The 16,942-nt window shown below is 40.9% G+C and overlaps 1 protein-coding gene across 2 annotated transcripts; it reads right to left on the minus strand.

Annotated features, from left to right (window-relative positions):
* Positions 1-7,836: 7,836 nt before the first annotated feature.
* On the minus strand, positions 7,837-16,472 carry LOC307258080 (OX-2 membrane glycoprotein). 2 transcript variants are annotated; one of them, XM_080037484.1, is made up of 7 exons: positions 16,298-16,472; positions 15,629-15,701; positions 15,208-15,528; positions 13,945-14,274; positions 10,774-11,058; positions 10,198-10,299; positions 7,837-9,844 (listed from the first exon to the last, which is right to left on the minus strand). In XM_080037484.1, the coding sequence occupies exons 2-7, from the start codon at positions 15,699-15,701 to the stop codon at positions 9,837-9,839; spliced, it is 1,119 nt and encodes a 372-aa protein (XP_079893610.1). In that variant the 5' UTR covers positions 16,298-16,472; the 3' UTR covers positions 7,837-9,836. The 2 variants fall into 2 exon arrangements, with proteins under 2 accessions (XP_079893610.1, XP_079893609.1); XM_080037483.1 differs by having other exon boundaries at positions 15,629-15,704.
* Between the last annotated feature and the right edge of the window lie 470 nt (positions 16,473-16,942).

Below are 16,942 nucleotides of genomic sequence, written 5' to 3' on the forward strand. Positions count from 1 at the left end.
GAGAAGCAGTAAATGTCACCTGGTGCAAAATTCTTGACATATGTGAACAGATTAACTATACAGATAATATAACAATAAGACAGGACGACAATCCTTCCGAGGATACAATGGTTTCATATTTGACTTTCAAAAGGATATCCATTCATGACGACGGCCTGTACAGGTGTCTTTTAAATGGGTACAAACCTGAACCCATCAGTCACTCCATTAACATCTCAGTTTCAGGTAGGCAGTTCTTTCTTCCTCAGTGCCAAAATATCAATACTATATAAAAAGTCTACATTTTAAGAGTTGATTCTATATTCTGTATGTCCTATATCAATCTACAGAGTCACACCAGGGCTTTGAAAACACAGACAATAATTCAGGTGAGAAACTTTGCTTGTTAAATTACAGTCATATGAAAAAGTTTGGGAACCCCTCTCAGCCGGCATTATAATTGACTCTGCTTTCACAAAAAAAATATAAAAGTGGTATGTCTTTAATTTACCAGGAACAGCTAAGTACTGGGATGTTTTCCAAACAAAGATTTTTTGAAAATCAGTATTTGGTTGTATGAAATAAAATAAAATGTGAAAAACTGGCTGTGCAAAAATGTGGGTACCCTTGTGGTTTTGTTGATTTTAATGCCTGTAACAGCATGTAAAAAAGATGACCTTAAACACAAAGTTGGTTGGATTATGTTGTTAAGCCTTGAACCTCATAGAAATGTCTGTTTAATCATGAGAAAATGTATTTTAGGTGCCTAAATGCAAGTTGCACTTCTCTTTGACTCTCTGCTGAAGTGAGACAGAATGGGATCATCATAACAGCTCCCAAAAGATCTGAAAAACAAAGATTGTTCATTGTCATGGTTTAGGGGAAGGCTACAAGAAGCTTTCCCAAAGGTTTCAATTGTCAATTTCGACTGTAGGGAACGTTGTCAGGAAATGGAAGGACACAGGCATAGTGGCAGTTAAACCCAGGCATGGCAGACCAAGAAAAAAACAGGAGCGGCATAGGTGGAGGATTGTGAGAATGGTTGCACACAACCCACAGATCACCTCCAAAGACCTGCAAGAACATCTGGCTGCAGATTGTGTATCTGTACATTGTTCTACAATTCAGCGCAATTAGCACCAAAACATCTGCTTTTTATAAAGACCAAATAACTTAATTTTTGTCTCATCAGTCCAAAGCATTTTCTTCCAATATGAAGCTGGCTTGTCTAAATGAGCTTTTGCATACTCCATGCAAATGTATCTGTGGCGTGGGCGCAGACAGGGCTTCCTTCTCATCACCCGGCCATACAGATGTTTTGGTGCAAATTGCACTGAATTGTAGAACCATGTACAGATACACAATCTGCAGCCAGATGTTCTTGCAGGTCTTTGGAGGTGATCTTTGGGTTGTGTGCAACCATTCTCACAATCCGCCGCATATGCCGCTCTTGTACTTTTCTTGGTCTGCTAGACCTGGGTTTAACTGCAACTGTGCCTGTGTCCTTCCATTCCCTGACAACGTTCCTTACAGTAGAAATTGACAATTGAAACCTTTGGGAAAGCTTCTTGTAGCCTTCCCCTAAACCATGACAATGAATAATCTTTGTTTTTAAGATCTTATACTGATTTTCAAAAAATCTTTGTTTGGAAAACATCCCAGTACTTAGCTGTTCCTGGTAAATTAAAGACATACCACCTTTATATTTTTTTTGTGAAAGCAGAGTCAATTATAATGCCGGCTGAGAGGGGTTCCCAAACTTTTTCATATGACTGTATATAAACATTTAATTTTACAGATAAGGACTGCTGATCTGGTTCTTCTTTTTCAGATGAGTTACCAAGTCCTGTTGGTGTTGATGATAAATCCTGGGTACCATACTTCTTAATCTGTGTTGGCATGTTTCTTCTGGTCTTCACGTTAACAATGTTAACCCTGCTGAGTCTTTATGGCTGGACGAGTAAGAACATTTATATTTATCCACGGTCTGAATTACTATGACAGGATCTTACCACTTGACAATGGATATTTTGTTTTGTATCTTTTTCACAGGAATGCTGCCCTGCAAATTCACAAAGCGAAAGGTAATATGATGTAGTGCTGCTTACTTAAATCAGTTGTTTGATATTTTGGTAAATACAATACATTTGCTTTCTTGCTGATACTTAGATGGGATAAGATACCCATGTCATGTTTGTAATTTGAAGTGTAATATCTAATCATGTTTTGGTCTCAGGATGTGTCCACTCATATGATACCTGGCCTCCCTAAGGGCTGTGGTTCTTCCACTGATGTCCTGCAAGCCAATTTCTCCATTCTGAATGGCATCTACTCCCCAAGTCCTGTGGAAAAACCAACGTCGAAAGCTCCTGTGATAACCAGTGGGAACCTGCCTGTTGAGGCAAACGCAGCAGGTCAAAGTAAAGTGACAGACCGCGCAGTGTATGCAGTCATCAACCACCAGCAGCCTGGGCTACCTGCCAGAAAACAGCATAGCCCGACTAAACAAAATGAGAACACAGAATATGCTACCATCAAGGTTGCCTGAACAGTTGTCACAGACAAATGCAGATACGCCCATGGATGGAAAAACATGTACTAGAGTGTGTGGTGGTGTCATGGAACAGGCAACCACATTGCAGAAAGAGTGAACGGAGGAGGTGGGATGTGGTAAGGCAGATCCACAGAACATTCACCTTGAATTGACCTGGCAAGACAACAAGCAGCCGTTCACTTTGTTTCTGTGTCCATGAGTTTGGTTCCAGGCTAAACTGCTTTTTATTATATTTTCTTTTTAGTTTTTTTTCATAGCTTTTTTTCCCCCTACAGTTTTTCCTTTACTTGACTTGTACTCTTATTGGGATGGTTTAACTTTGATAGTCAAAGAATTGCTGTAAACCCCGCAACATTCTCTCATTTCAGTCAGTTTTGGTTATTATAAGAGGGATACGATAAAGGACATCACAGACATTCAACTAACAATGGGCCATAATTATTTAAAAAATATGACTACTTACATTTCGGACAGATGGTGTCTCAGTCTTCCTGCACACAGTCTCCTCCACAGTCCAGTAAAACGGCTTTAATCACACTTTTAGATTGCCAACATTTGCTACACAGCGTAGGCTAGTGTAGACGGAAAGATAACCTTAATAGCACTGTGAGTCAAAATCATGGTCAAAATCTGCATAAACAACAAGCCTGTCTGGACGTGTGCATCAATTTTAAGTGTCCTCTGGAAACACTTAGGAAGCACTTCCGTCGTGTTTCGGCCTACTTCCGTTGTGTTTTGGGCTATTTGCAGCGTTTTTCTAAATGCTGCGCATGTGTTGTCAAATTGATGAAGATGTTTTCTTAATTTGCTTGTTTTGTCTTCTTGCATGTGTTTTCTGATGTTGCAGTGCTGTGAGCTCTCAGGGCCACCGTACGTTTGGAAAGTTTCAATATGTTGGAGGAAAAAAAAGAAGAAAAATTTGAAATGTATCCGATTTTCGAATGTGGAAACAATTTGTTCTTTAAATGTGGTGTCCATCGTATTCCTTTCAGTTGAAAAGAAAGAATGGTTTGGCCAGCTTCTCCAAACGTTCTAGATAATATACCTGAGAGATTGAGAGAGGACTTTCTGTCTCGCATGTAGACCTCAGTGTTTTTTACTTATAGCAGGAATGCAGAAGGTGGCCGATCAAGCAACTACCAGTGTGGTTTTTAAATGTGCAGGAAACTAGAGAGGGTGGACTTGTGTTAACAGACATCCGCGTCTCAACCACTTGTGGTTTATATACAATGATGACATAAAGAAAGAGTCATATTGATTGGCCATTGGTTAAAGTTAACGGAAATGAACACTCAACGAGAAGAGAGGATGGAGAGGAACAAACAATTTGAGAGACAATTTAACATTTAATTTAAGGCAGTGCTAAGTCACAGTCCCTACAATTCCTTATCTACCATGTGACCAAGTTATGGTCTTGGTGAGTAAGTTGTGGCCAGCTAGATATAGCCTATTATGGGTTGTCAAAATTTACGCGTTAACGCAGGGTGATTAATTTCTGGAATAATCGGCTTTAATTTTTTTAACGCATTTTACGGATGTGCAGAATGATCCGCCCCGTACATCCAACCGGCTCTGTACAGTCTCTAACGTTGTGGCTGACCCAGGATCAGCAGCTGCGCTCAGCCAAACATAGCAGCACGTTAGCCCGTGCTGTGTTTTAAAGTTTTAAACTGCTAACGGCCACGTCTGTGTCGGGGGCATTGATAGTAGCCTATATAAAATCAACTGCCGCGGGTGACGGTTGATGTCGGGACCAACAGGAGGAGAAACATTGTCCGCTCTGTTCAGAGACCGCGAGGACACAAACGTCTGCAGTTTTCAGAGGTGTGTGTGATCAGACATCAACATAACGGCTGTGTCTTGATTCAGGGGTTACAGCCTTGGTAGGACGCAGTCTCGCGGTCTATGAAGGCTATAGCCTATGAAGGCCGATTTTAAGGCCAACGAGCCTTGTTAAATGAGACGGTCTCCGCAGGTCTCGGTTTACGAGCATTTCCGGTTTACGTAACAAGCCGTTACCTTGCGTGACGACTCGACGCTCCTGTGCTGCCTAGCAACCCTGATTGCTGCCAACGGAGACAGCCCTGTCAATGGAGGAAAAAAGAAAAAGAAGTTGCCTACCAGACGAAAAGAAAAAAAAGTACAAGAAAAAAAGAAAGGAAGATAAAAGTTAAAAAGATGGAGCAACACGTTGCTGTTTTGTTATTTTTTATTTTATTTTATGCCATCTCTGAAAAAAACGCAATGAATCATGGGATATGTTGGGCTGCGAAGGATACATCTGATGCAGCCTTCAAAACCGTGAAATGAAGGCTGCATTTAGGTCCATGATATGAGGAGCCTTGCAAGGAGCCTTGCAAACGGGACAGCCTTTGCGCGCCGCTATGACGCAATCGGTCTTCAAATGCAGCCTTCGTAGGCTGCAATACCCATGCAACCCCTGAATCAAGACACAGCCAACGTCAGCTTCCTGGCACACATGAACAGTCCCCTAGGACGTGGTCGCGCGTACAAACGCGCACGCACGCACGCACCCACAAACACACCGCAGACTGTAATCAAGTTGTATTCAAGAATGCACAACCTATAGATTCACCAAATAAATGGCATTCTATAGCCTATCCTATATTTGCCCAAAGACATAGGCTGTGTCTTGATTCAGAGACCACGCACTTGGTAGGACGCAGTCTCGCGGTCTATGAAGGCTATAGCCTATGAAGGCCGATTTTAAGGCCGGTTTTAAGGCCAACGAGCCTTGTTAAACGAGACGGTCTCCGCAGGTCTCCGTTTACGAGCATTTCCGGTTTACGTAACAAGCCGTTACCTTGCGTGACGACTCGCCGCTCCTGTGCTGCCTAGCAACCCTGATTGCTGCCAACGGAGACAGCCCTGTCAGCGGAGGAAAAAAGAAAAATAAGTTGTCTACCAGACGAAAAGAAAAAAAAGTACAAGAAAAAAAGAAAGGAAGATAAAAGTTAAGAAGATGGAGCAACACGTTGCTGTTTTGTTATTTTTTATTTTATTTTATGCAATCTCTGAAAAAAACGCAATGAATCTTGGGATATGTTGGGCCACGAAGGATACATCTGATGCAGCCTTCAAAACTGCTTCAAAACCGTGAAACGAAGGCTGCATTTCACGACCGCATATGAGGAGCCTTGCAAGGAGCCTTGCAAATGGGACAGCCTTTGCGCGCCGCTATGACGCAATCGGTCTTCAAATGCAGCCTACGAGGCCGGTTCCAAGACCGCAACCCCTGAATCAAGACACAGCCATAGTAAAGAGACAGACCAATTGAATTATGGTTTGGTAGGTAGGCCTATATATTTTAGTTTGATTTAAATTTATTTTCAGTATTAAAACCATCATTTGGATTTTCAATTAATAAACATACTCATTTTAAATTTACATATCCACCTTCTGTCATTTATCTTTCCGTTCATACAACAATATACAGAGAAAATTCAAATTTTTCGGGCATATTTCGAATGGTAAAATTAATCGTGATTAATCCACAGAATCCTGTGATTAATCTGATTAAAAATTGTAATCGTTTGACAGCCCTAATATATATATATATATATATATATATATATATATAAATTTGTTTTCACAAAGATTTGGAAAATCATCTCATCATGCTGAATACAAAAAGCATGTAATATCAACAAACATGCTGATAATCCAATTTTCTTTAGATGATGTACGTACAGTAGAACACAGTGTTCTGTGAACGGTGCATCCTGACACTTTAATCCATTTACAAATGCTCACAGAAGGTCCTTTCACACAAAGAAATGGCATGTGGAAAACATCAAGAACTGCTCAGGAATAATGTGACCTGACATTTCTATCTTACAGTATTCTCACTGGAATGCACGCTCAGGAGTGGAAGGTGAAATTGAAATGTAGTCTAGTCCTGTCATGTGAATTGAGTCAGTGAACTTATTTTCTGTCTCTTGTGTGGACATTTTTCATTTCAGTAGTGTCTGGTAGAGTTACAGCCCACACAAAAGTTCTGCTTTTATAGTCTCTCTCTCACTCACACGCACGTGCACACACACACACACACACACACACACACACACACACACACACACACACACACACACACACACATATATATATACACACACAGTCTGTAATTGTGTTTTTCTCTGGTGGACAAAGCCCCATAGTAGTTCATGCGCTAGAGGGGAGAGTGGAGGCTTGTGTGAAGGCAGAGTTTGAGACAGGCCTGATTAGATGGAGCCTGAGGTCACTCAGAGAGGCTGTGTGCTTAACAAACCAGCTGACAAGGTGTAGAGGCGGGCTGAATGATTGTGCTCCAACATCTGGAGGATTATTAAGTGGATCAGTTAGGATTTATGTTGAGGACTTTCATGTTATTCAAATAAAAAAAAATCTGAAAGCCATATATTTTATTTTTTGAACTGCGTGTGGGGGTGGAATAGGAAATAACCAAGTCAAGTGAACTGAACTGAAATTGGTAGCTTTAACATTCCATTTGAACAATAACGGTTTTACCTTTGCATCTTTGAGAAGTAGATTTCAAACTTTTTGCAGAATTTAACATACAACCCACATTCAGACACACACACTTTGAACATCCTGTTTGAGACAAGTGTGATTTGATTGAGCCTGAGTGTGTGGCTTCAGTCTAAAGTGCTGCAACAAGATTTTTCTGACTGAGTAAGCAGGAGTGCTACACACATGTGGTTCTACTCCAAAATGGCTCCATTAATGTAAGATTATCAGACACTATGGAACAATGTGGATTTATGACAGAAGACTATATATATAAATACAAGAGTATTTTTTTAAATTAAATTAATTTGATTTTTTTTTCTTCATTTTCAACTCAATTATATTGGGAGTGAACTGAGTGAATTGTTATGCCCATTTTAGCCTCACATCCTTAACACACATACCCCACACACACACACACACACACACACACACACACACACACACACACACACACACACACTAACACACACTTACACAACATCATTGTGTGCGTGTGTGTGTTTGTATAAGCGCTAACAAGTTAAGTACAAAAACATATGTGTAACAGAACTAATAAATACTGTCAGTTTTCCCAGACGATATGCAATGTAGTAATAATTGAAATGTAGTGCAGGATCTGTCTGCACAACGTGTGAGTGTTCACCATTACTTATTGCCTGGCTTGGAATGAAAAAGCCCCCCCTGAAAAAAAGCATCTGGAGGCCAGGTTTGGCACCAAAGAAAAGCATTTCATGTAGTACAAAGCTAATCTGAAACAAACTGAAAGAGTGGCATGACAAGTGGCAACATTTTAAATGGATAAAGATTCAGGAACGTATATAATTTAAAATATTTTTATTATTCTGTTTGTTGCATTTATTACATCAACTATACGTAGTTGGTTGTAATGAATGGTGCCATATTTTCTTATTTTATGCGTCTACACTCTGTACAGGGCTAGTTACTAAAGTATGCAACATTTCCATATTTTCAAAAAGTGCTCGAAAAACCACTTTTCAGAATAATTTTAATGTGAGCTCTGAACCTCATGACCAGTGCTAAATACATATAACAAAAGTATGCAGACAGAGGAATGCAGCCTAAACTTTTTTTTTATGGGCACGGATGTGATGATCCGATCTAAGCTTGAAGACCATTAACATGCATGTTCAACAGATTTCAATCATATGTTTGATATAGAAGATTATTTCAGCGTAATGCTGCATTTTTAAGACGCGCCTGTTCTGATGCCAACATGGTGTATCCCCAAAAAATGGGCATTGAAGTGTCACAGTTGCATAGTGGCTATTATGGCAATTTAACCACTACCAAACCACAAAGCCATCCCACCAAAGTCCAACACACATCTTTACACATGTGAACACGCCGAACTAAGATGTACTCAGACACACATTCTTTTCAGGGGCAACAAAAAAGGTTTCAGCGTTGCCTCCTCAGGGAATTGATTCAAGCAATCTGACCGAGGAATTTACCCTCACAAATATGCACATACACACACTCTCTCTCTCTCTTTCTCCTTCACTCAAAACACAAACATACTGGAGAACATCCCTGAAGCCACCGAGCTTTTAAAAAAGAACAGTCACTTCGACTGAGGTACAAGAATATAACCTTTAAGGTGAGCTCATGGGGCCAATTAGCTGTGTTATTAAAAGGATGTCTCGCAATATTCTATTTTTACCTATTGTCCAAATATCCCATGTAAATACTACAAATATTAATCTATCTCTACAACCAACTCAGTTTTAAATCTTTCAAAAGTCAGTACTTGATAGTGGAATTAAAGGTGAAGTGAGCGATATATTTATGTTAATATACGTGTTAAATCAATATTCATACAGTCATCACAATAGTGTGCGCGTTTCATAACTCCGATCTCTCAGTCACCCGCTCTGCGTGTAATCGGCAAATCAATTTTTCTCGGATCCCACCGATATCCAATCAGAAGAGAGAACGCTACAAACAGGCACCCGTCTCAGTGCTGGTGCACGCGCAGAGCGACATATGGGTGCATGTTTAGGCGCCTACAATGGCAGAGCAGGTAAAAATCCTTCCCAATGTCTGTTTTGATGGTTTTTATCATGTTTTATCACACTTACGGATCTGAGATGATGCTAGATAACTCGCTGCTTGAAGACCACAGTGCATTAATGTGGTGACGTGGGGACGAGGGAGGGGACCGCTAACTGCAGTCACAGACAGGAAGTTAGCTAAAAGAACCATTTCGCTCACAGCACCTTTAATTCATTGTTGGTTTGTGTTTCCCATGGGATATATTGTTGACTAAGAAAAACATTATAACACCAGACTTCTCGTTCATGGGCTAGGTAAAAAAGAGACAAACAGAAACAAGCATTTTAAAGAAAGGCAGCATGCTAACCGTAGCAGCAATATCACTGCACTTTAACTTGCCATACAGTGACTCTGCTGTGTGTTGAGGAATGCGGGACTTTCGACTTAATCAATAACAGAGGCAGAGAGGGGGAAAAAAAACTATTCACTCGACATTTCTTCATTGGCTGTGCCCGTTGTGGCCGTTTGTGAGGACAGCCTGGAGATTATGTATGAGCAGAAGAAGAGCAGAGATGAATGTCGGTGTACAGGTGGTGCTCATGAATAGGATTGTATGTGACATCCTATAGAGGAGTACTAGAATGTCTTCCCTTTATACCAAGATGATGATGACGATAATGATGATGATTATGCAGGGAAACAATTCTTCGGTTTCGGCTCTGACAAAGCGCTGCTTCTTTTTTTTCACCCTCCTGAAAGATTAATCCGCTGTGTGGAAAGAGCAGGAGATGTAATGACACAAAATGGTACAATGCATAATACCATTTATTCTTTTAAATAGTTCAATGTTTTCTGAAATTATTTTCTTCATGCAAAGACAGAAGACATTGTTTGGAAGCGCAAATAAAGTGCAGTTCAAGTGCAGGTCCCATTATTGTTTCTGTAGACACCTGGGCAGTTTGCCAAAACCCATCATACCCTCCGTAATATGGCAAAGAGCACTACAAATTCAATTTCATTGACCTTTAGCAGAATGACGGTAGTGTGAAAACTTAACTCTGAAGTGCAACAAAAATCACGCACGCACGCGCACACACACACACACACAGGCACAAACTAACCTTCTTTGCGCAAGAAACACTTCCAAAGGCAGAAGCAGAGGGACATGACCAACAGAGCCGCCACTGTTGTGACCGAGATCAGGATGGTGAGAGCCGTCCCAACTGGGAGAGAGAAGGACAGACTTTAAAACACTGTCTGTGTTGTTATTAGTGCCTGTGATCCTATAAGGCCTGTGCTTTCATGGACCATGACTTATTGGATTTGAGATTAAGTTAAGGCGTTGCCATCTTATTTCTCCTAATGTGTGCACTCCTGACCCATGAAACCAAGGTCAACTAGAGGTTCTTTGCAAACTAAAGCCATGATAATTGTGCACACATGAGATCATTAGATTTGTGTGTGTATGCAGTGTGTATTTGACAGTTGGTCTTTGGATCCAGCGCCTGTAAACTTTGGTATGTGCACACTTTTTATTCCTTTTTAGATATAGATTATCTTTCATTGCTAGTAGATGCTTCATCACAACACCTACAATGACAAAATGTATTTTTGAAATATGCTAAGAAAAACATTCCTATTAAAATATTTAAGGTGATGTATTTTATGGAAGTATAGGTCCCCTTACGCCAACTCACTTTTGGTGTTCATGGATACAGCAATCGCAGACTCAAGCCCCTTGTGGTGCACCAAGCATTTGACGGACACGTCTTTCAGCAGCCCTGATCGGACAGTCAGTGTACTGATGACCAGAGTGGTGCCATCGCCCTGTGGGAGCATTGTTGTCACTGGGGGGCCCATGGTGCGGTTATCCCTCTCTGCGTTCCACACTATCTCTGCCGGGGGCCGCGACAATGAGGTGCAGTTGGCTTCGATCACACCTGGAGAGGTAGTCTTGTAGCTCACCTGAGGTTTGGGCAGCACTGGGAGAAAATAAACACAAAAGAACTAGCTTCACAACACAGCAACACACAGATCGAGGTACAAGTATATGGCACATTTGACAGGTTCACATTAAAGGTATAGTCAGCAATTTGGAGAATGCTTGTTGTCAAAATCACTTTATGTCAAAATCAGTGAATATCTCCTCACAATTCACTACCTGTACATGTGTGTGCCCCTAAAGAAAATCTGGTGTTAATACACAGCCTAGTCTCTGTAAATGGGCATGTTGCTAGCATACCCTTTGTTTTCTTCTATGCATCTGAAATGCAGGAAAGAGATGTGTTCTAAATACACTGCTTGAAGGGCTTGCTTAAGAAGCGTCTTATTTTAATTAAAAAATTGGACCGATTTTTTTTAGTTTCTATTTGTTTATCTTCAAAGCATCTCCGCTGAGATTGATAAGATGATACCTGGGACAAACCTTTGGATCAGCTAAGGTATGTGAATTCCTGCACTTCAGATCCATAAGTAAATCTCTGGCTGTTTTCAATTCTCTGTTCTCTGGGCTGAGCGAGGAATGTGATACACTGGAATGGAGAAAATGTTTATTGGCAAGAACAAGCTAAGCCACAGATATTTTTTGAGAGTTCTACATGGTAAATTTCAACCAACCTCTGTCTGGATTTTGGCAGATTTCAAGGTGGGTCAAACCATAATAGGAATAAATTCTTGTTGCAACCAAACCATGATGCCCTGTAAGCCAGCACATACCTAATTTGAGCTCTATTCCACAGTTTTTACATAACTTTCTCATATCTTCATACCACATTTGTAATACTCTGCCCCAACTATAATACCCTGGAAATCCAGACTCGCCCTGGCAAATTTAAATTTGCTCTGTATCGTTCTAGATGTGGGTCTGGATTTCCAGGCTACTAGATTTACAAGTAAAGGCATAAAACAACTAAATGCTAGCTTTGCTGTACAATACAATACCAATACACCTAATGCAATTAAAATACATAAACAAAGGAATTAAACAAAACATTGATTACATTATTAAAGTATTTTTGTTTAATTTTACTTTAGAGGACTACAATTTAAAGGATACAATTGTATAATACATTTTCATAACGATTGTAACAAATGTAGCTTTACCTTGGCCAATGACAATGTTAAAATACTGCTTGGTACTCCTTCACTATAGGGCCAAGCAACTGCCCAACATGATCATGACTGTTTTGCAACTATCTAAAATAATGGACTTACATTTTGAGGAATTGTTGATCAAGTACTTCTGTTGTAATTATTTTTTTCATGTTCTGAGATCATGTACATTTGTGCGTTATGATTTTGTCGATACTCCAAAAAGCTGAACATAACCAGGATACTCGTGTACATGCGAGTGCAATCACACTCACTGTTTGGGGACAGTATGTGTGTGAGAGTGGAAGTAAAGGAGGAGCCATCATGTCATCCAGAGTGAGATGGGGGTGGCAGGCTGTTCGCAGCAATAAACCGAAGGAATAAAAACATTAATGCTAATCGTGCTTTGTTACCACTGTAAAGTTAGATGTCAAACAAAAGCAAGTCTGTTTGTTGAGATAACTGTGAGAGAAAGCGAACGGGAGAAAAGTGGGAAAGCGAATGAGCAAAAAGAGTGAGAGACAAAGCACAGAGGGAATCACTGTCTGCAGCAAACACTGACACAGTCATGCATCTGGACCGCACTCCCTGCCTCCATCATTCTTTTCGAATGGTTCATTCTTCACATGGACACACTATACCGTGTTTGTGTGTGTGTTAACAAATCAGCCTACAGCTTAGCCTGGCTGTATCATGAAAACATCCAGCAGCTACGATCAGGAAGAAAGGATCAACATTCCGCTCTCAATCCCATGGGGTACCTGCCTTTCTCAAGGACTACAGTCCAAGTTGAGTCTCTTTGCGCTCTAACGTCTCTGACTCATTTTACATTTTTACTTCACAATCCTGTTTTTCCTGCTCTCTACCTCTACTGTAAGACATTTTCATTCACAATAAGGCCGTGCATATCATGCTTATTTTTCATCATAAAGAAAAACACAAATTGTGCCACAGAGGTTAACATAAAGGGGACACCATTGGGAAACAAAGCAGAACAGACTGATTTATGAAGTAAAAACAATAGCATTGCCAACAAATAAATGAAATCTGCACTGAATGTCAGATTGTTGGCCATTTTAGCAGCCTGGCTCTAGGGATGGGTCAGTGTGCCGATCCAACATTTTAGGCTGCAGTAAAATATGTCCAATTGACAGATCGCCGTGAAACAGGGTGTGTAATTTGGAGTACACATTTACAATCAAACTATAATTCAAAAAATAACAAAAGAAGAACCATCAGCCTAAACTGTATTTTGAGCTTGTATGCTAAACTATGATAACCAGCTGCTGGCACAAAACTCCTCTACAGTACAGACATGAGTATCCTCAAACCATCTTGTAAGAAGCAAAAAAAGCTGAATGCCACACTATTACTTCAAGAAAGTTTTTTTTGCACATAAAACGAAGACTGTGACTTTTGCCCCCAATGTCTTACATTAGACTTTCACAAGGCAGTGATCACTACACAGCCAGTAATAACAGGGGGAATGATTACAGCAACCACAAACTCTTTCAGCATACAAATGGGTACTGGAGAATTGATATAGGTTTTGGAATTTATTTTACAAACATATCCTTTAATTCGGCCTTATGGCCTTGTTCCTGCGCTATATGGTGCTCCATTAAACAGAAATGTCATTGTTTATGACATCAGAAGCACTAAATCATAAATAGACCTCAGGTTTTCCTTGCTAATTCAGTTTCTATGTGGGCCATGCCTTCACAAGACGTCATATGAAATAATCATGAATAAAGGCTGGCTGGGAAAAAGCTGGTTACCATAGGTGGCGAGGCAAACCGTGGAGCTCTTCTCCCCTTCGGAATGTGTGATATACAGGCAGGTGTAGCAGCCCTCGTCCAAGATGTTGACGGGCTGGATGGTGAGCTGACTGTCGGACAGGGAGGCACTCAGCCAGACTCTGCCCTCGTACGTTGGCTCTATCATGGGGTCGCTCCGCTTGGCAAAGGAGGCCACCTCTGTGGATTCTCCCTGTGCAGAGGTGAACCTCCATACGATCTGTGTCACCTTTTCAGGCAAACCGTAGGAGCACGATAGGGAGGCCCTCTTGCCACTCACTGCTGTCTTGTTGCTGACGGCAGTGACTTGCGCTGGGAGAAGAAGAAAGATCCCGCCATCCAGTGACAGAATGATGGAATAAAGAAAAAAGAGCAGACAATGAACAAGGTGACCAAAGGTGAAAAACAGGACAACGCTAATATTCAGAAATATGAAGGACCCAAACTGAAACCAGTCACTGGAATCCACAACAGCTGTTTCTGGTTAGTAAATACGAGCCCTCTGTCTCCCACTGCTCTGCAGCCCTTTATTAACGTTGGCTGGGCCTCAGTAGGTAGGCTCATCAACTTCTGTTCAGAGGTTAGACATTGTTTGGAATATCTATATGCACATATTTTCTCAGTAAATCCCCACAGCTGATTAATGTTCAGGTCCTAGGGAGGGGTACAGGAGACCCTGGAGTCTACTGGAGAAGGGGTTTTGTTTTATTTTAACGGGCGTGTACAAGGGGCAGGCATCCAAAAGCAGTTATGTTGCATTCACATGGCATTGTTGAAAGTGTAATTACTTGCAGCAGTGTTGAAAATATTTGGGATTTCTTAAACTTTGGTTTCAAGAACCAAAGCTGATTCTACTGATACTCATTTTGAATATCACTTTGTTAAAGGAATACTTCACCCATACGGAACCTGCGTTCTATCATTATAAAATCACTATTATAATATAATGAATGAGGTTTTTCTTCCCTCAGTCTTCCCTAAGTCTTCCCTTGGCCCAGCTGTTCTGTTAATCCTAACCCTTACTGTGATGTCACAATAAGGAAAATGTAGGGTTAGACAGTGAGAGCATACAACACTCTTTCTGCCTTTTCTCTGGCTAGGATGATCCGATTTCAATTTTGTTTGCACATGTATACTAAATAGGATCTCAGAATTCAATACACCTTCATATTCCCACCGGTGAAGTAGGTCTTTAAGGCAACAACTTAATGTCTAATATCTCAACAGATGTTTTCTTATACCCACCTGTCACAGTGAGGCATGTCTGTCCTTGCTTTGAACCAGTGGGCTGCATGTCGAAGATGCAGGTGTAGCAGCCTTCGTCACGGAAGCCCACCCTGCGGATGGTGATGGCCGAGGTGTCTTTCGGGGAAGACGCTAGTTCCACATGCTGCTGTCCACTCACACTGTCTTTGTCCCCCGGTGTATAGCTCAGCAGGGTCTGGTTCTGATCATCCACCCAACGCACCTGCATCAGAGTCTCACCCCGCTCCCTCGAAACACTGCAAGTCAGAGTGAAGGGCTTCTCCACCGGAGCCTCCAGGCGCTGTGGTGCTGTTACCCTGCCTGCCAATAATGTAACAAAAAAAACATAAAACACATTATAATTTGGTGTTACATGATATTCTCGATTTTTAGATTGTTCTGTATAGCAAGGCACACTCACCCTGAAGTCTTCCCACCATCAGTAGGAGTAAACACACCTGCAGTCCTTCTCTACAGGAGGCCTGGATCACCATCTTCTTCGTGGCGCATGTGGAGATAATTCACAAGATGTCAGTTAGCCCCCAACCTGAACTCAAACACTCATAGGATTTATGTTATGAACTGGTGATCCAACAGAAATAACTTTGACTTGCTCACATCATTTATCTCTACTTTCAAAGCCATGCAAATGCGGTGGTCCCGGGATGCTACCCAACACATTTTAACTATTAAGTGGAATGCATTTTCTCAAGTGTAGCCTATTAATATTCAGTGTACCGAGATGGACAGATCTCCGTCTCAAAAGTAATCAGAGTTCAACGTCGTCAGAGCTCCTTAGAAATGTTTAACAGATGTTCTCCAACACATGGATAAGCCTGAATTGAATAGTGTAAATTCAAGTCGTAAGCAATCAATAACTTTATGAAAAAAGGCAAACCTATTATGCCTACAGGCAATTATTCACCACAGATATACACTTTATGTTAAAGTTTCACAACTATTGATTAAATTAGAAAATCTGTTTTTAATCTAATGAGATAAGACACATTTATATTCCCTGTGTCATTAACATATGCCACAGAGAATACATAGGGCCTACACATACACATATTACAATTCAGACACTCACCTCTATTGTGCCGATGCAAAAGGTAAAAAAGTAAAGCCTTGTAGATATTCTACGTCTGCAACATCTTGCCCGTCGTTATGACCCAGCTGTCTCTTGAAACATCACTCCGGGACTAGCGAGGAATTTCACTCAACCGAGTGTGTTTTCTATTCCTCGCACCAGCAGCACAATGAACACCAGCCGGCGGCAGCTACAAACTTCACTGAACTGGATGTGGTAGAGTTGTCATTGCAGGCAAAGCCACAGCTCAGTTTTGGGCTTACGGCGCTCTCTAGTGTCACCTAGTGTGTGTTACTTTGTGGGACAGGTGGAGATTCTACACATTTAAACGTTTCCGTAGAGTAAATAGGCCTATTCTGTTGATTTGGGGAATGCAATAGCAAGAAAGAAAATGTTGTTAATGAGAAGTATTTTTAATATCACATTTTATAATAATAATAGGCTTCAGGACAATTAGGCCTACATAAAAAGCCTGCTAGCTAGGCTATTTGAAAGAGACTTCCCCAACTTTATTGGTAAGAAGATATTTAAATGGAAGAGTCCAATGGTAAACCGATTAAAGCCTTAACCAAGTATGTAAAGCAAGTGCAGTTTTCAGATGTTATTTTATTGTGAGACGTCACAGTTTTGAACGGAAGTGTTTTA

The sequence above is a fragment of the Ammodytes marinus genome (genome assembly GCF_949987685.1).
Source record: "Ammodytes marinus genome assembly, chromosome: 12".
NCBI lineage: Eukaryota > Metazoa > Chordata > Actinopteri > Uranoscopiformes > Ammodytidae > Ammodytes > Ammodytes marinus.

Bases quoted from the DNA above. Each gene is read 5' to 3' on its own strand.
- LOC307258080 (XM_080037484.1), bottom strand. From the start codon at position 15,701: ATGGTGATCCAGGCCTCCTGTAGAGAAGGACTGCAGGTGTGTTTACTC. The intron at 14,275-15,207 runs GTGGGTATAAGA...TTCTTCTCCCAG, and splicing joins GACATGCCTCACTGTGACAG to CGCAAGTCACTGCCGTCAGC. The intron at 11,059-13,944 runs GTAACCAGCTTT...ATTTTCTCCCAG, and splicing joins GGTTTGCCTCGCCACCTATG to TGCTGCCCAAACCTCAGGTG.